Source organism: Tyto alba, unplaced genomic scaffold (assembly GCF_018691265.1).
Source record: "Tyto alba isolate M040663 unplaced genomic scaffold, T.alba_DEE_v4.0 Super-Scaffold_9, whole genome shotgun sequence".
Taxonomy (NCBI): Eukaryota; Metazoa; Chordata; class Aves; order Strigiformes; family Tytonidae; genus Tyto; species Tyto alba.
The window spans coordinates 36,927,015-36,946,212 of NW_024881330.1; the positions used below are offsets into that span (position 1 = coordinate 36,927,015).

General features: G+C 38.3%; 1 protein-coding gene across 3 annotated transcripts in view; it reads right to left on the bottom strand.

Annotated features, from left to right (window-relative positions):
- CUNH8orf34 (chromosome unknown C8orf34 homolog) overlaps positions 1-19,198 on the bottom strand; it is a 172,094-nt gene that overhangs the window by 89,320 nt on the left and 63,576 nt on the right. For all 3 annotated transcript variants that reach the window (XM_042786202.1, XM_042786200.1, XM_042786201.1), the window contains one exon: positions 15,631-15,797. In XM_042786202.1, the coding sequence (XP_042642136.1) occupies positions 15,631-15,797 (167 nt within the window). The remainder of the gene's footprint in view (positions 1-15,630; positions 15,798-19,198) is intronic.

Here is a 19,198-nt window from a genome sequence, read left to right on the forward strand (position 1 = left end):
AGAAGCCTAGTAGAAAAAGCAAGGTAACAGTCTTTGTTCTGTTCATTCTAATTATGCTATCACTTCTCCTCTAAATCATGCATACTTCCCCTAATTTAATTATTTTAGCCTTAGCAGACAATATTACGCTTAAATGAGATCTCAAAACTTAAGTACTAATTCATTGTAGTTTCTACTACAATGGGAATACAAGTTATACTGAAATATTCATGCTTCTGCAGAAAAATGTGTTACTGAATCGCTAATATTATTCCTTCATGCTGTTACAGTACTTGTCAACTCCAATTTCATTGTGCTAGGACTCATACTAAAAAATGGCATCTGAGCAAAGACCTTATGATCCAGCCACTTCCTCTCAGCTAAATTATCCACATAATTCTCAGTCTCTTTCTCATACTTACAAATCCACATTGCAAATCTGTGAATCTAAACCCAGATAATTAACTACATATTAACAACTAAGTGAGCGGTCTTCTGGAGCTAATAACATCAGTAGTGTTCAGTGTGACATATAGACTTCAACCTGATTTTCAAAGGAATGAACTGACATTCAGCATTCCCTACTCATTTTCTGCCTTTCAGAAACTTGTCAGAATTTATCTATATGTTTTGAATCTTCCTTCTATTAGTTCTGCATCAGTAAACTGTATTGACAATTGTGAATTAAATTATACTGATTGCTAAACCAGATGGCAAGTCTTAGCACATGCTAATCTTACAATAGTTGGCTTTTAGCATCTGACTGTATAGCTACTGTTTGGGTTTTTTCCTCGGCAATCCACTAATATTTATTGTGCACTGATTTTCGGTACTGAAGTCATTTTTTTGATGGTAGCTATATTACTAAGTCATAAGTTTTGCTGCCTATAAATCTTACAAGATGTAACATCAAGTGCTGTGTTATCATGCGACGTGACAAACAACTACCCTCTGCAAACAGAGGCCAACTTAATTTGTATGACACAAAGCACAGCCTTGTAAAAATAGAAAAATCCATCAAAAGGATAATGAAGTAGTGATGGAGTAGTATCACACAATTTTACATCACCTTACATTTAACTAAAAGCAGTTGGTGTAGATGAGGTAGGAAATCCTGGAATCAAAAATGTACAGACTGCTGGGATGAGCAAGAAGAAAGCCCTTCCCTGCCCAGAGAAAAGCCAAAAATATTCAGTCCATTTTCCTAAGGAAGGGAATCAGCCCTCAGGGAATAAATTATAATTTAACTCTGTGTCATTTTCCTATACTATTGGCAGAGCAGGACTAATTAACACAAGAATGAACTCATGAATGATTTAAGGACAAAGAAGTATCTTAGGAGTATCGCTTAGACAGTAAATATAGAAAAGGCGTTACCTAACTTCAAACAATAAGAGAAATATTTACCATTTCAAAGCAAACTACATGTGACTACTCCATATGAAGTCCCCAAATTATACCTAGTACTTAGTGATCAAATGCTACATTCCACACCAAAAGACAGCTGCATGAAGGAGAGTGAGAGGCCAGTGATGTATTAGGTACCTGGTTTCTCATGACTGTGATGGCATGCATAGAATCCTATCCCACAGCCCCATTCTAGCACTATCAGATTTGGGATCAACTCCATTAAATACTCCACCTGAAATAAAAACAAATTTAACTGTTCTACTGAGACGCAGAGAGAGAAAAATGCAGAAAACACCATGAGGCGTCATGCTCAGCATATAGAACTGGGGGGGAAGCAAAAGGAAGGGGGGGGCATTTGGAGTGATGGTGTTTGTCTTCCCAAATAACAGTTATGGATGACGGAGCCCGGCTGTCCTGGGGATGGCTGAGCCCCTGCTTGCCGTTGGGGAGTAGTGAGTGAATTCCTGGTTTGGCTTTGCTTGTGTGCACGGCTTTTGCTTTACCTATTAAACTGTCTTTATCTCAACCCACGAGTATTATTTTTACTCTTCTGATTCTCTCCCCAATCCCACTTGGCATGGAGTAAATGAGCGGCTGTGTGGGGCTTAGTAGTCAGCTAAGGATAACTTATAACAGGGTGTAATACCTAGGAAATTCTCTTACAATAAATATATTTTATTTATTTTTTTATAATTTATATATATACATGCATATATAAATATATATAAAAAATCTCTATTACCACCCACCACAACCCTGCTGAATTTATACGTCCCCGAGTGCCCTTACTGATAGTAATTATCTTCTTGTGAGCAACTTATATGTATATAAAATAAAGAACAATTTATTCAGAGGAAGGGATGCTGTAGCAATTCAGAAAAACATGACACTAATCAGCCACATATTAACATGAAAAATAACTGTAAACTCTGCTGTGTTTGGATATAATTTTTTGCCTTCACATCCCTGCCTCCCAATACAAATCGAATTCACACGTGTCTCTGAATAAGCCCTCTCCCTATCTACTACTCTGATGAACCACCTCTCCTCAGTAGCTGGAAAGAGCCCCAAAGCCACAGAATTCACTGGAGCAGGTCAAACGCTAGCTGTAAGGGGTTATGATAGATGAAATCAAGTAATCATACTACCTCTCGCTCTGCTGCCACCTCCCTAAATTGTCCTGATAACTCTGCATCAATCCTATTCTCCCACTACAAAGACAGTGATTTCAAATACATACAACTGAGAAGTAAAGAAGCCTCACCAGAGCTCACATCATTTCCACTGCTGCCTTCTGAATCTCCAAGTGAAGAAACTCTGTCATTTCTTACCAAAGTACAAGCTTGACAGTTGTAACTGACTTTCATGCATCCTTTCCCTGCATGCTCCAAAAAGAGAATGAGATTGCTCAGGAACTGGCAGCAGTTTAGCACACAGACTAGTCAATCAAATGGGTCAGATCTCCCCAACCAGCTTCTGAACTCTGGCATTCATGTTTTGAGCTTCAGTCTAAACTAAAGAACAAGTATAGCAGAGGTTATTGCAGATTACTAATACTGGAGAGATGGTGGCCTCACTAAAACATATCCAGGCATGAAAGAAATTATAGTCATTGCTGGATTTCCTTATGTATTGCTGCTGAAGGATTTCCCAGGAGTATGTCTAAACTAACCTAAGTGTCCTTAAGATTATGCAGCAGTTTGGACATCCATTTATTCAGTATCCTAGGGATATCCATTCCTACAGTTGAGTACAAGAACAGGGCAAGTACATAACAATACTTTATCATTATCGAAATGTGAAAGGTTAGCAAATGTCAGAGGTTAGCAAACGTGACACCATCCAGGAAGAGCCAGAAGGAGGATCTGGGGAACTACAGCCCTGTCATTCTGATTTCATTGCCAGGGAAGGTTATGGAACAGATCACCCTGAGTGCCATCACACGGCACGTACAGGACAACCAGGCTATCAGGCCCAGTTCATGAAAGGCAGGTCCTATTTGACTAACTTGATCTCTTTCTATGACAAGGTGACCCACTTAGTAGACAAGGGAAAAGCTGTGGATGTTGTTGACTTAGACTTTAATAAAGCCTTTGACACCATTTACCACAGCATTCTCCTGGAGAAACTGGCTGCTCGTGGCTTGAACAGGTACACCCTTTGCTGGGTAAAAAAATGGCTGGATGGCTGGATCAAACAGTTGTGGTGAATGGAGTTAAATCCAGTTGGCAGCTGGTCACAAGTGGTGTTCCTCAGGGCTCAGTATTGAGGCCAGTTCTGTTTAATATCTTTATCAGTGATCTGGGCAAGGGAATTGAGTTCACCCTCAAAAAATTTGCAGACAACACCAAGCTGGGCTGGAGTGTTGATCTGCTTGAGGGTAGGAAGGCTCAACAGAGGGATCTGGACAGGCTGGATCGATGGGCCAAGGCCAAGTGTATGAGGTTCAACAAAGTTCAGTGCCAGGTCCTGCACTTGGGACACAACAGCCCCATGTGACACTATAGGCTTGGGGATGAGCGGCTGGAAAGCTGCCTGGCAGAAAAGGACCTGGGGGTGTTGGCTGACAGCCGGCTGAATGTGAGCCAGCAGTGTGCCCAGGTGGCCAAGAAGGCCAACAGCACCCTGGCTTGTGTCAGCAATAGTGTGGCCAGCAGGACTAGGAAAGGGATTGTCCCTTTGTACTTGGCACTGGTGAGGCCGCACCTCGAATGCCGTGTTCAGTTTTGGGCTCCTCAGCACAAGAAAGACATCGAGGTGCTGGAGCGTGTCCAGAGAAGGGCAACGAAGCTGGTTTAGGGTCTAGAGCACAAGTCCTGTGAGGAGCAGCTGAGGGAACTGGGGTTGTTTAGCCGGGAGAGAAGGAGGCTGGGGGGAGACCTTATTGCTTTACACAGCTACCCAAAAGGAGGTTGTAATGAGGTGGGTGTTGGTCTCTCCTCCCAAGTAACAAGCAATAGAACAAGAGGAAATGGCCTCAAGTTGCACCAGGGGAGGTTTAGATTGGATATTAGGAAAAATTTCTTCACTGAAATGGTAGTCAAGCACTGGAACACGCTGTCCAGGGAAGTGGTTGAGCCACCATTCCTGGAGGCATTTAAAAGATGTGTAGATGTGGTGCTTAGGGACATGGTTTACTGGTGGACATGGCAGTGCTAGGTTAACAGTTGGACTCCCTGATCTTAAAGGTATTTTCCAACCTAAACAACTCTATGATTCTATTTACTAACATAATCCCTCAGCCCCCACCGATTCATGGCTAAGACTTTCTAAAGCAGAGGTAGTATCTATATCTTGCAGCCCTTGATACACTTTTCTTTCTTTGAACTGTTCAACTTTCTTTCAGCATATGTAAATTTTTGGTATCCACAACACCAGTAGCAAATCAGTCTATAGATTAACTGTGTAGTACATGAAAAAAATATGTCTTTTTACTTGTTTTACACCTTCTACAGTTTTAAGTGAAACCCCACAGTTCTTATAAAGAAAGAATCAGTAATCAGCTGTACTTTCTTAATCCTAGTCCTAATAACCTATTGCTCTAACTCCAGTAACCTGTCGTAGTAATGCTTTTTCATTTAAGCCCTGATCCAACACAGTAAAGCAAGTATTTACCTTCTATGTGTACGAAACATGTGAGATTTCTACCTACTACTAAACATGTTGTCTGACTGAGGTATTTCTCTAGTACAGCTCATCTGGTATTTTCCTAATAAAATACACTTTTATTCAGAAAAAGTAACAATATGGAATGTCTGGCCTTATTTTAAGAGCCACAAAATGTAAAGCAAAGCAGGATATATGAAGCTAAAGACAATCACTAGGAATGCAGAAGATGAGGGAGAGGTTGAAGACCTTACCTTGCCTTTCTAATACATGCAAATACACACCTATTATACCTGTCATTTTTCCTATCCCAGTTCTACTCTGTAAAAATAATGAATATTTATTGAAAATCCTCAGCCATTTTCAGCCACTAACATTTCATGAAAGGATCAGAATGACACAGCATGCAGTCCTCAGACATACAGATTCAGATTATACCTCTTCAAATGATGGAAGACACAAGAGTACATGAAGTATTCATGTTGGATCAGACTTGAGGAGCAGTTATCAGGGTGTCCTGACTCAGAATAGCCAGTAGCATGTAGACAGTATGTAAAGATCCTCTCAGTTACCCGCAACTTGCAAATTTGGGACTGAGATAGAAAACGTACCAGAACCAACATATTTAGTAAAGCGGTACTGATCCATCTTCTGTGAATTTATCTAGTTTTGTATATTTACACTTGTAGTCTCCACAATCTTCTGTAGCAATGCATTCCAGAAAATAATAATGCTTGACTCACAAAAAGATACTTCCTTAAAGGTCATAGCTTAAAATGTCATCTAAAAAATACCATCTGACTCAATCACAGCTCTTTACTATTTGCCCGACACCTGATGTGCTAGGTACATCTGGAGGCGGGCAGAGAAATAAGATCGGGGAACAGAGTTGGCTGTGAGAATCACCTTCTTGTCTTTCTTACAGCGTTGGGGTGGGAGGAAGCTTCTCCCTATAGCTTCTCTAAAAGGACCTCTGTGTCTCCATTGCCATTAAACATCAGAACTGCAAGTCTAGAAGAGTATCCATCTGATCCCATGATATCGGAATCAGTATCACATCATAATGAGTGATCTGTACCATGCTGCTGTGTCCCTGTGCTTTCCTTTAGACCACATCCAAGGCATACAGGCCATAAAAAGGCTATGGTAGTGCAGACATTTCGATCTCTGACCTAGACAGTCAGGGGATGAGGACTGCCCAGTGTCCTCACTCTGTTCTTTAGGTATAGGCTTAAAATAAGCTTTGGTTCCTTGTGTAAACTGTATAAAAATGACATTTTAGGCTCCTGCACATCATGATATTCAATACACATCTATTTCTGGAAAATTAATAATTCTTTTGAAGCTTTTTATTAGCTCATGTAACTCATTTCAACTCAAGAGAATCTAGTATCTCTAACTATAATTGGTTTTCTCTCTGAGTTTTCCCTCTAGCAATACAAAGCACAATCAACTTGCTTTAATCCATTTTATGCTTATCAAAACAGAAGTAACTACACAACTGTTGCAATAAGTGACTAATTGAATTCATTTTAGTTTATTCTAACCTTACAAACACCCTCTTAACCAAACTATACAACTTACTAAGCTTACTAGAAGTTATTTATTGTCAGTCTAAAAAATTCTATGTAAACATCAAATACCTGTAGTATTACTGACAGTAAAATTGGAGGGCAGGGTTCCATTCTTTCAAGACTTTAAATACCAAGCTTTGCTTAAAAACTCAAATCAACTAAAAGAATCTTACTGATGTTGCTGTCTTTTAGCATAGGATCACAAGATGAACTGAAATCAATGAACTCCCTGAATGACACTGAACAGACCTTCCAGTCTCTCTTGCTTCAAGTGACTTTCTCTTTTGGCAGAAAGGAAAAAATACTGAATATGGTATTTGATAAACTTTTACACAAGTGTTCAGTGACAAGTATAACGCATGAAAACATTGCTTTAAAATTAGTAATAGATTTCAAGTTTATTGTTTCTCTCTAGACAATAGTCCTGCAAATCAAGGAATCTGGTAAAAAATACTGTTGACAGTATATGCAATAATGTTGCAGATAAAATTTCAGTGAAATGCCATAAAAAAAAATTTTAAAATACTTTTGGAGGTTATTTTTCACTTTAGCTGTTTTGTAAAAATAAGTACCTTCAACTGATTTACCAATCCTGGTAAATTATTTGTATACTACATTTGCATAAAAATGATCAGCATTTACTTTATTAGATGTTTGAAGCACAAAATAACAATTCATATATTGCAGTAAAAGCAAAAAAGATAAAAATGCAATGAGACTTACCAGAGTTAGAGCAAGCTAATCACTGTAGCCTGAATATAAATATAGAAGTTATCCATAATTGCCCATTTTTAAAAGAGAAATTCCTTTTGACAACCTTGGTGGTTTCTTTGCTGCTCTTTTTCCCCAACCCTTTCCACTAGACTTCAATATTTATTACACATTCTCAAGACTAGATCCTGCACATGGATCCCTCCAGGTAAACTCCACGCAACCAACTACAGTAAAGATGTAACAGAATATTTATGTTAAAAGGGAAGAGTGAGAGAAAGGAGAAGTTACTGTAAATACAACCTCCTGAAGGAAGGAATGTGTCTTTATGTAAGTCCACAGAAGACCAATGGCTGTCTGAACAGTAACCATAATGCTCTCTGTTGAGCTTTACAGGTTTTAGTGTCTTTACCACTTATGGTAAACTTACGCAATAGCATAAGAATCCCATCACTTACAAACTGTACTCTGTGTGACAGCTATGGTCACTTCTCAGTGCTATGGTGAGACCTCTGTGCACAACAAAAACTAATTAAGAAGCAAAGAACACAAGAGACACAGCGAAAGTGTGAAAGACATTCTTGAGTCCACAATTATGGTCTAAAATACCCATGGGGAGAAAAGAATCAGCTGTAAGTGAAAGGCATTATAAAATGGGAGAACAGTTGCAAAAGATCTAACTGTACACGGATCAACCTATCTTAGGAGGAGAAAAGAAGCCTTTAACTGAAGGAAATTAGAACTATATCCCTGGAGACGCCAGAGAGAGCAGAATAAACCTTTCATCATGTCAGTACAACTTCTCAGTCTTCAAAAAAGGCAGTGACTTGGAAAAAATATCTTTAAGGGAAGTCCTGAGTCTGGCTGGGATGGAGTTAATTTTCTTCACAGCAGCCCCCATGGTGCTGTGGTTTAGATTTGTGACTAAAACAGTGTTGATAACACACCAATCTTTTAGCCAAATGGCATTTGCACAAAGTCAAAGCTTTCTGTTTCTCACTCTGCCCCACAGTGGGTGGGCAAGAGACTGGGAGGGGACACAGCTGGGACAGCTGACCTGGATTGACCAAAGGGATATTCCAGCCCATATAATGTCATGGTCAGCAATAAAAACCGGAGGGTGGGTCTTCCCAAATAGCTGTTGTTTGGGGACTGGCTAGGCATTGGTCCGCTTGTAGAAGGTGATGAATGATAGCTCTGGCATCACTTCTTTTAGGTTTTGGGGTTTTCTCTCTCTCTCACTCTTTCAATTATTAAACTATCTTTATCACAACTCATAAGTTTTCTTACTTTTGCTCTTCCTATTCTCTCCCCCCCACCATTGTGGGGCAGTGAATGAGTGAGAGGCTCTGTGGTCCTTAGCTGCTCTCTGCAGTCAATCCACAAAGAGGGAAAAACCATCTTTTGGAACTTTTGCCTTCAACTGTTCATTGTCTATCCAAATTGTAAATCTTTCAGGAGTCAAAGTACCTGATAATCAAGATTAACAGAAATTTCCTACCAGACAGATAGAAGAAGATTAAAGATAAAGAGAAGACTGAAGATTAGACCTGTTAGAAATTGCGATAACAGTAAATTGCATTTATTGATATTTTCCCTAGAATCACATAGTTCTATCTGAAGTGAGATGTGCTATATCTTCCACATCAGACTCTAAAGAAAAAGCCACTGAATGTCAAATACCTATCACTTAGAAACTCAATTACATCTTACAAATGTAAAGCTTAAAATATTTTATTCATACTACCTATATCATTCACAGAGCAGTAACATCATGACCGTTCATATGCTAAGCCTGGTCCATAAAATACAATCCTTCTTTTGCTCCAGTAATAACCATCAAGGAGCACAAAAGTATGTAAATGCTTTACACATTTTGGACGGTAATGCAAGCAAAAAAAAAAAAAAAACCAACCAACCAAACAATAAACCAGTGCTTTTTTTCTTTCTCTTTTAAATACAGAGCGTGCCTCCTCTTTCCAGCTGTTGAAATTAGAAGGAAACAGAAAACTTCTTATGAATAGTTCCATAAAAGCTGTGGCCACCACTCTGTAAGACATTTAAATAGAAGCATGTAGATCTATGGCAATTTCCAAAAAAATATGCATTTAAGTATTTATCTACACAGTAACATTTTTCAGAAATTTCAGTAGGAGGGCAGTAGTGATACAGATAGTGAAGTCATTCATACAATACATTTCACTTAACTTTTGAAGACATACTATAAGATGAACAACGTTGCCTTTTTTTTTTTTTCCTAAGAGAAAAATAATGTTGGATCATACCTTGCTAAATATTTTCTTGAAATCTGAGAACATCAATATTTATTACTGCATTGAGTGTAAAGGATCAGCATTCAGAGATAAGAACACAAGACAACACTGCCATTATGACTTTCCCATGACTTGGCTCAAAGCAGTGGGATTCCTACCTCTGACTAGACAGAAAACTTCTCTTCTTCCAGTGGCATGAAAATACTGTGCTATCCTGACTTTCCTGATTGCTGGTGATTCAAACCTGAGGACTATAGTACAATGAGGAGTTCGTGATCCACACAACAGTCGAGATGAGCAGGCCCAGGTCTGTACTGTGCTGTGCTGCACATATCACTCAGCCGCAGGATAAAGTTAGCCCGTGAATCAAAAGGGAGACCACCATCAGCAACTCCCACTTGGCATTTGGCAATTACATCACCTGCATGGCCTTATCTTAGAAGCAAACCACCACATTCTCATGTGAACATCTTTTTGCTTGACAGTAGAAACGCTGAATGAGATTCTTTACTTATAGGAAAACCTAAACTAAATCATTTACTTCTAAGAGCTCTAAGATTTCCAATGCTGGTGAACCTTAGCACTGCAGGATCTCTGCAGCGTGGCATGCCATGACTGGAGGTCTGTCCAATGTTGCACAATTTAGGGTTCCCAGCATTTGAAGGGATGCATTACTATCTATGCTACCCCTGTTTTCCACCTCAAAAATTTTAATTTTTTGCTATTTATATTTAAATCCACACCTGATGGAATCCAAGTGCCCTTCTAATGGAGGTCTGTAACACACTCTGGCACCCGTGCATTACATCTGCCACTGAAAAGTTTACGATGTATAGTACAGCCAGCTTCTGCATGCAGAAAAGGCTTACTGTTTCCCAGTGGTGTCAGCTTCTGTGCATGCACTACACAGGAGATGCTCACTGGTAATGCTGCTGATTTCCAAATAGCTTCCAAAAAAGAAGAGTTGGCAAAAAAGGACATGATGAGCAATTCACACAGCTTTCTCCCACACAGTCATTGTACTTAAACCCCAACAAAACAGGCTAAGGGCCAGAAAACCATTCTGAAGATGTTCAACTCACATACCATCTTTCCCAGGGCCTCGTGGCTTCTCTACTGGCAAATGATGTATTCTAGTCACATAATGGAAGAGAAGTTTTTGTCCAGCTGGGACAGACGACAAAGAGGAACAACCTGCTGCTAGTATTAGAATAATTTATCAGGTCTAGAGTTTGTTTCCTGCATGTTGCCAAAGACCTCTAGGAAACAAGGAAATGAGGAATATCTGTTGAACCAGATGAAATGTACTGCAAGCACTGGACACCCTTTCATTAAAGCACTCAGACTTATTAGAAAAGTAGTAGAGACTATTTAAGGAGTAGTCTAGCAGACACTGAGTTACTGTCTCATCTGACAGGCAAAGGCAATCTCCACTAAATTCTGGTTATCTCCTCTTGTTAAAAATTGTAAATATATCACCAGCCAATCTTTCAGGGCTTTTACAATGACTAAGTAATTAACATTTGGAAAGCTCTCAAGGAAAAAAAAAAATGAAATATTAGAAGAAGAGTTATTAAAGCAACCAGAAGACATCAGGTATCTCCCAAAGCAATAATTAAAAAGTATATTACTACTTAAAGTGCAGTTCTATCTTCAAATTCTGGTTTGTTACTGAATAGCAAGAATTACACACAATAAACATGAAGCAGACGAACACTGAATTTTCACTTAGGATTTCTACCACTATTACTGTGAAACCAGCTCTGAAGAAGAGATGGTTTTACAAGTCCTGCTGCTGCAAACACTTAAAATTAGCTCAGATATATGATTATCTGCATTGAAAACATGGAGACGTATGTATCGATTGCAGGAAAAGGACTTCAGTTATCACCACCTTTCAGTTCAACCACACCCCTGTGAGCTTCCTGGCTACACCTTATCTTTGGAATGGTGATTCACAGTTAACTATTGCATAGCATGTATTAACATATGGTAAGATTTTTAACACTGTGAGCATGCATAAAGATTGGACAACAACAAGAAAAGATGTGATCAAGCAGTATGACTAAATATCATAGAATCATTTAAGCTGGAAAAGACCCCTAAGATCATGGAGTCCAACTGTTAACATAACACTGCCAAGTCCACCACTAACCCTGTCCCTAAGCACCACACCTACATGTCTTTTAAATACCTCCAGGAACAGGGACTCAATCACTTCCCTGGGCAGCCTGTTCCAGTGCTTGACAAGCCTTTTGGTGAAGAAATTTTCCTAATATCCAATCTAAACCTCCCCTGGCGCAACTTGAAGCAGCTTCTTCCCGCCCTGTTGCTTGCTACTTGGGAGAAGAGACCAACACCCACCTCCCTACAACCGCCTTTCAGGCAGCTGTAGAGAGCGACAAGGTCTCCCCTCAGCCTCCTTTTCTCCAGGCTAAACAATCCCAGTTCCCTCAGCCGCTCCTCCTCCTCACAGGACTTGTGCTTTATATAGATATTGTGTAAAACAATACAGAATTTCATCTTTCTTGTAAAAAACTCATGAATGTATATGTAAGTCCAAGTGTGCTACAAAAAAAACCCTTATGCTTTTACTATGTGTATGTTTATGCATAGCAATCCATTTAAACAATGATATTCTTACACTTAATCAAACAATTGATTTTTTTAAAACCAAATGACTCATGCTTTGGTGACTGTTCAATCAATATTCCCAGCAATTTCTGGGAAAATGGAGTTCAGTTCTCTACAATGGACATCAGTGAGATATTGAGGGAACAACATGATTTCAAAGTATCAGTGGACTTCAATCAAATGCAAAAGACAGCTTAAGTCCAAATGTCATGGAATTCCAAAAGGAGTGCAAAGTTTCACAGAGAACTACTTCAGCTCCTGATTAGATTTATAAAACACAATACTTGGCATTATGATGTATAAAAAACGAGCCACTTGATACTATTTTCAGACAGACCTCAATTGTTTCACCCTTTTACATTTACAAATACATGTGATTTTACAGTTCCAGTTCTCAGCTTTTTGAAGTCAGGAAGATCCTTTCCATTATGACATTATCTACCAGTAATCTATTTCAGGCACCTGCATAACTGAACACACTGAGAAAGTTATCAGTGTGTTAACTGCCCTCCTATGCAACTTATCTTAATATAAGCAGTGATGACTGAAATCACAATGTAGCCCCATAATATTCTTTTTAATGTTTGCACATATATTTCTTTTGAGATGGATTCTTCAGAAGTATAACAGCTTAATTGATTCTTTTATTTGGCATGTTTCATTTTAGCTAAACCTTCATTGACAATTCTGATGAGTAGTACGAAGGGTTTTTTAAAAGAAAATATACCAACAGTCAGTTTCTTGCTTTTAATACCTAAATAAATCAAGGAAACTCTGAAAATTATTCACACGCATAAAGATGGAAGCTTGTGTTCTGCAAAAACCTGCATTGTAAGTAGGGTACACATTAAAATCATCTGCTATAAATAGTAGAATTTGTTTTCCCAGAATCCAGACTTAGAAGCGTGAAGTTTTGTTATTTTTTTAAGAAAAGGATGAATAAGCAACCAATACTGAACTCTAAAGGGAACAAGTCAAGTAGCTATATGCAACAATGCCCTGCAATTCAGTGATGGCAGAAAGCCATGATTTGAAATTAGCCGTACTGCATATAAGCAGTGTAAAAAGCATCAAAGCAGTTAATGGATTAATGCAGAACATAATAAAAAACTTCAATTCCAGTATCATACAGTTGCTGATCTGGAAAATATAACACTGAAAAATACCTATGTTTTCTGATAGAAATTTAAGTTCTTTATGTCACCTTCAAAAGAAAAAACACCCTTACTGTGTAACACTTCATCATATCCTCAAGTTTTGAGCAGTTCTGCAGCATGTAACCTAACTGTTATATCAAATATAAAACAGAAAATTGAAAAATAAGAAACAAAATAAAAGCCATTCTTTCAGCAGCACAGCACTTTCAACACCAAGATGAACTATCATATACTCAACATACTATCAATGGTAGTTACTATACCATGGCTATATTATGATCACTGTAACCATTGCTACTCATCAAGTATGCCATGATTTTGCTTTAGAATCTCAGAATTACTTCTATTAACACCCAAGCCAAACCAGAGGTCCTGTTTGTGATCTTTCCTAGTTTTAAGGTGATTTTTGTATAAACTTTGCCATTTTCAATGAAATGCATGATGCAAAAATGTTCCAAGTTTTGCATGGCACAGAATCAGAATGGATTCTTACAATCATGCCCTTCCTTATTAAAAAAAAAAAAAAACAACCAACCAAGCAAACAAACAACAGAACAAAAAATACAAAAAAAAAAAAAAAAAACAAAACAACAAAAAGCCCACAAAACCCCAATTGTTTGTACACAGATAATATTCACTATAAAATAAAATTTCCTTTATATTGACTTTCGGGTTCCAGATACCTTCAGGGATTAAAATGTCTGAAAGGAAAGACCTACACATCTACTGGATACCTTTTTCCTCACTATCTCCACAGAAGTTAACAAAAGACTCTATTCTGTGTGATACATAATGAGGTCAATGATATCTCACACACACACACTTACCTACTGTACCTTCCAGACGCCACAGAATCCTAGAGGGGTCCTGTGGTTTATGCCAGCACAAGACACCCATTCAGCTTTCTTTTTATTTCACATTGATAAAGTTGGAAAGATCTGTAAATTGCAGGAGGAAATACAGCTACAGACTAATTATGGCCTTCAGAGGAATCCAGAGATTAGTTCTGGAAATACCAACTAATTCCATGAAGACTGCAAGTTCACAGCCACAAATACTGGGACTTCCTTCAAACACAAAGAACTAATTGACCCACTGTGACACTTGAGTGACCCAGCCCATTATCTCTTCTTTCTTGGAAAATCAAATGCATGTATCAAACTTAACACTACTGAAAAAAAGAAAGCATATATGAATTCACAATTATTTAAGTATAACAAAACACATTTTTACCATAAGCATGGTCAAGCACTGGAACAGGCTGCCCAGAGATGTTGTAGAGTCTTCCATCTTTGGAGAGTCAAAACCCAACTGAACAACATTCAGAGCAACCTGCTCTAGCTGATTGTTTTGAGCAAGGGATTGGACTAGATATCTGCAGCAGTCCCCTCCAACCTCAACTACTCTATCATTCCATGAAGACTGTAGTAAAGAAACAATAGAAATATAACAGAAGCAGAGTAGAGCACCATGTGTTTTTAGATTAAGAGCCAACCTGAAATAAATAATTTGTGATAGAATTCGTAAACTGAATAGCTGATCTACCCTGAGATTGCATATTTCCCATACAGTTCTATATAGCAAAAACTAGAGGGGGGTGTGTGTAGTGTGTGTGTGTGAAATATCCATGACTGCCTTTTAAGCCTACATTGAGGCTTTTAAAAATGGTAGAAAAGAGACTATTAATTAACCTTCTTCAACAATTTCCCTCCTTTCACAACTACTGATTCTAGGAAAGGAAGGAAGCAGTGAGCATAAAGCCTTCTAGAGTGCAATTTAATGTACAATACAGACTACCGGAAAATTACAATCGAATGCTCTGGAGAGGTTACAAATTCACATTGCATAAGCTATTTGTAGCTAGTAAGTCCCAAATAAAACATTGAAGTTAGAACTGTGATACAGCTAAGAAAAAGAAGACCCAGATGGAAGTCAGTGAAGCTGATTCTGCTCCTTGTACATAAATACATTCTCCAAGTAGAATCTGCAAGTGATTTACGTAGGAAATCAAATTAATTACTTTAAACACCTGAAGCATTTGATATTTTGTGGGATTTTGATGCAGCTAGCAGTTTATTCACACACATATACAGTCTCCATCATATTCACTCCTGAAAGTTGCAAGCTAAACCCTATGATCCTTCACACAGCCATTGGATACTTTAGCTTCAAACATAGAGAGTAGTTTTAGACAAATCTATGTTTGATTGGATATTACACTTTTTGGATTAATCTGTAATAAAAAAAAAAAAGTATCAGAAAATACACATAATTTTTTGCAGTTACCCAGCAGTTCCATTGCATCATCTTCATTGTCAATATCTTCTTCGGTTACAGATGGAGCTGTGCTTTGAGCAGAATCAAAGGAATCCTGAGAAAGCATGGCAGCCAGCAGTTTCTTATGTTGCTGCTGTTGTTGTTTTAGTCCTTTGGTCTTTGGCTCCATTTTTAAGCTGTGAGGGAGGAAACCACAACTTTCTCTTACTGATGCTCTCTACAAAATATGTCATACATTTGTCAGATTACTGTAGCCCATGATGTCCTCCCAATCTGAAGGTTAATGCCATCAGATCACAGATAAACCAGCTGGTTATCACTCATTCCCTGATCATTAGATGTTGCAAGTCAGTTTGTGTTTTCAGTTCCTATCTAAAGTTTTGATTGAATGATGATGGGAAATTTCACATTGACTTTATGGGCATTAATCATGTCTAAATAAGATACATATAGAGAACAACAGTATGTCAATCAGTATTGCTAAGGCATTGATTGCACAGCAACAAAGCTGACAACAAAGAACTGCTCCCTTGAGTGGTTATGTTATCATGACCCCATAGAATTAAGGACTATATAGTTATAACAATTCTCATGGTTTGTTGACTTCTGTCCCTAACCTAAGTAACAGACAACTGGAACTGCACAGAAGTTAGCAAAAGGGTCTAAGGCAGGACTTGTTACAGCTAGCAATATCTGATTCCTTACAATATCAAAAGAAAGACAACGGGGCAGAAGTTTGGCACCCCACATGATGATATCAGCAACACCTCAGACTGTTTCATAGTCTGTTGCAGGAAGGCAGATCTTCCCACTGCAAAGATAAACACTAAAAAGACAAAGTAGACCTTGGAGATGAACAACATGCTTTGAGCTTAGGACATCAGGTAATGGATGGGGCCTCTGCAAGCTCTAGTTCATTTTGGGCTCTAAGAAACAAAAGCATCATACTAAAAATCACTCAAATACCCCAGTGTGTACATACATCATCCCTCGAGGAAGTTTCCCAAGAGCCTTGCTTCTCAGAATTTCTCCTGGGAACTTTTAATGTAGAAAACCAGTAACAATGACTTGGAAATGAGTTTAATCCTATTTTCACTGTGTTCAAATTTCTGAAAGATGAGCTTAGTACCAGCAGGATTGCCATCACCACTTTTATATGGTCCCTTATCACATATTAATACCTTGCCTTGCTCCCTTACAGCAGCAACGGAGAGCAGTACAAAACCAGTGACAAATACAATCTTTCCTCTGTAGCAAACCAGAACATTAAGGGCAAAAAGGTGACCCATCATTAGTTTGAGAAGACATCACTAATACAGCTACCTCAGACTGGCTACACTATCTTTCCCAGTCAAAGTAATAGTGAAACCTGTTCTTTCAGTTGCTCAAAATTAATTCTCCTTCTTTTTTAAAATAACTGGGCCTGGCTTTCAGATACACGTGTGCTTCTGTTGCTCATCATCACAGGACTGTATCTTTTTAAGGAGAAAATAGTGGTTCTTTCCCACTGCCCACTGCTGAATGGAACAAAAAGTGAGGTTCATTGTTGCAAAGACAGAAAAAGCAGACAACTCACAGATTCCCAAATATCACATACTATGTATGCTCACTATGGTCTGCTTTATGCTGAAAAGACCAATACTGAAAATGGGCACGTTATTGAAGACCAGTGGTCCATAGGAATATGCCATTCTCTGCAGCCTATTCAGTTCTCTATAGAATGCTATGAATGTGTAAAGAGCCAGGGCTTCCCCTTCCACCAGACAGAAAAACACCTGCACGCTGTGGTCTGTGAAAACAACTCAGAGAGAGGGAGTCACATGACACCAATGGTAATTATTCTACCAGTGATCTGACAAAGCCTAAACCTCTGGATATTTATAAAGTATTTCATTTATGTAGCATTTCCTTATGTTTAGTGATAGGTAAAAGAAAACATATTACCTGGAAATAATGGAACAATTATAGTTTCCACTTTCCTGTTCTTATGCTGTAACTAAAGATTAGGATTAGTTTTGAGAGTTTGCTGGTTTATCACATAAATCCTGATAATTAGTGGATCAATAAACTATAATTTTTTATTAAAAGTGTTGCTAAATAGAATTTAACACAATATAATTGGAAACATTTAATGTAAATTTCAAATTGCTCCCTCTGAGTTGTCAGGTGAAAATGTAACTGAATTATTTTAGGTTACAGTAACTATGAAGTAGATGAATGAAATACAGATGAGGTAGCCAAAAATTCTTTTCAATCTTTACTGATTACTTGCATTTGGTGTATAGTCAGTTCCAAATACTGCTAATAGTACTTTAATTCCCAGTAACACTGAATCAGACCTTGAAGAAACTGCCTAATATCAGTGAACAATTCAGATTAATCTTGATCAATACAGGTCTTTTAAATTTCCATATATAGGTGGCATCAATTTTAGTACTACCACTATCTTGATTTTCTGCAATTTTATGATTATTTCACAAGACTGCAAACATGCTTTTTATAAATGCCTTACAAAAGCTGATGAAATGCTAATGAAGCAAAGAATTATCCCAGACATAAAATCAGTCATCCAAATGTAAATCCATATGCTGCATGTGATTTAGTAGTTATTCATTTGCACTGAAAATCAGTATTCCCACTTAACGATACACATTTTTCAACAGGTCTTCAGCACTTACTGCACCTAAAAACTAGAGATATCAATGACCCATGAGTCTTTCCTGGCATCAAGTACACCATATTCTCCTTATTTCATATACCAGGCAACGTGACTGTCATGATACTTAACAAGACTTCTCAAATACTATTCTCAAAGCTGTTAATCACATTTTTTTTAATTATAGCTTTAGCTGTAAGGTTTCTCACAGCTTGTACTGCTCTCTCCAAAAAGAAAAATACACTGCTTTGAATCATCTTTGTTACTCAGAACTAAACCTCTTTGCTTCCTTCTAGAGATTAGACAGAGATTCTTATTTCTGCTCCTTCCTATTGAGGGAAGGGACACAATATCCTCAAATTTGCTCTGCAACATGGAACAGATCTTTATTCAGTGTCTTTATTGGACTGCTGAATACGGAAAAAGAAACCCAGGCCCTCACAATCAAGCTGCAGTGCCAGTTGCTGACTCCATTAGTTTCCCAGGAACTGCATCGGAGAGACCCAGTGTCTGAGTTCCATTGGTTCCAGTCCAACGTCTGGCTGCGGGATCATTATTACATGCTGCTACTTCTCTGAAATAGTAGCACTTGCAGCTTCGCCCACAATAATCTAATTAAAAGAAGAAAGAAGTACTCATGGATAACAATCACTCCCAACATGTGAGGGAAGTTAATGAATGCAGCCTGTAAGAGTACAGCAAGTGACGGACTAGTTTCCTTGTGACCGGGAGGTGAATTTCAATGTGGAAGGCACACGGAGGACTCAGCGAAGGAATACCTTAGACCTCTCCAAAGAGAAAGCAGAGAGTTTCTGCCTTCTTAAAAGAGGAAGAAAACAGCATCTGCTGCAGTCAGAGTACTAGCTGTAACCAAGGAGAAAGGCTACAGGGCTGAGAGAGAACCGCAGGTGTTTAAGCCAA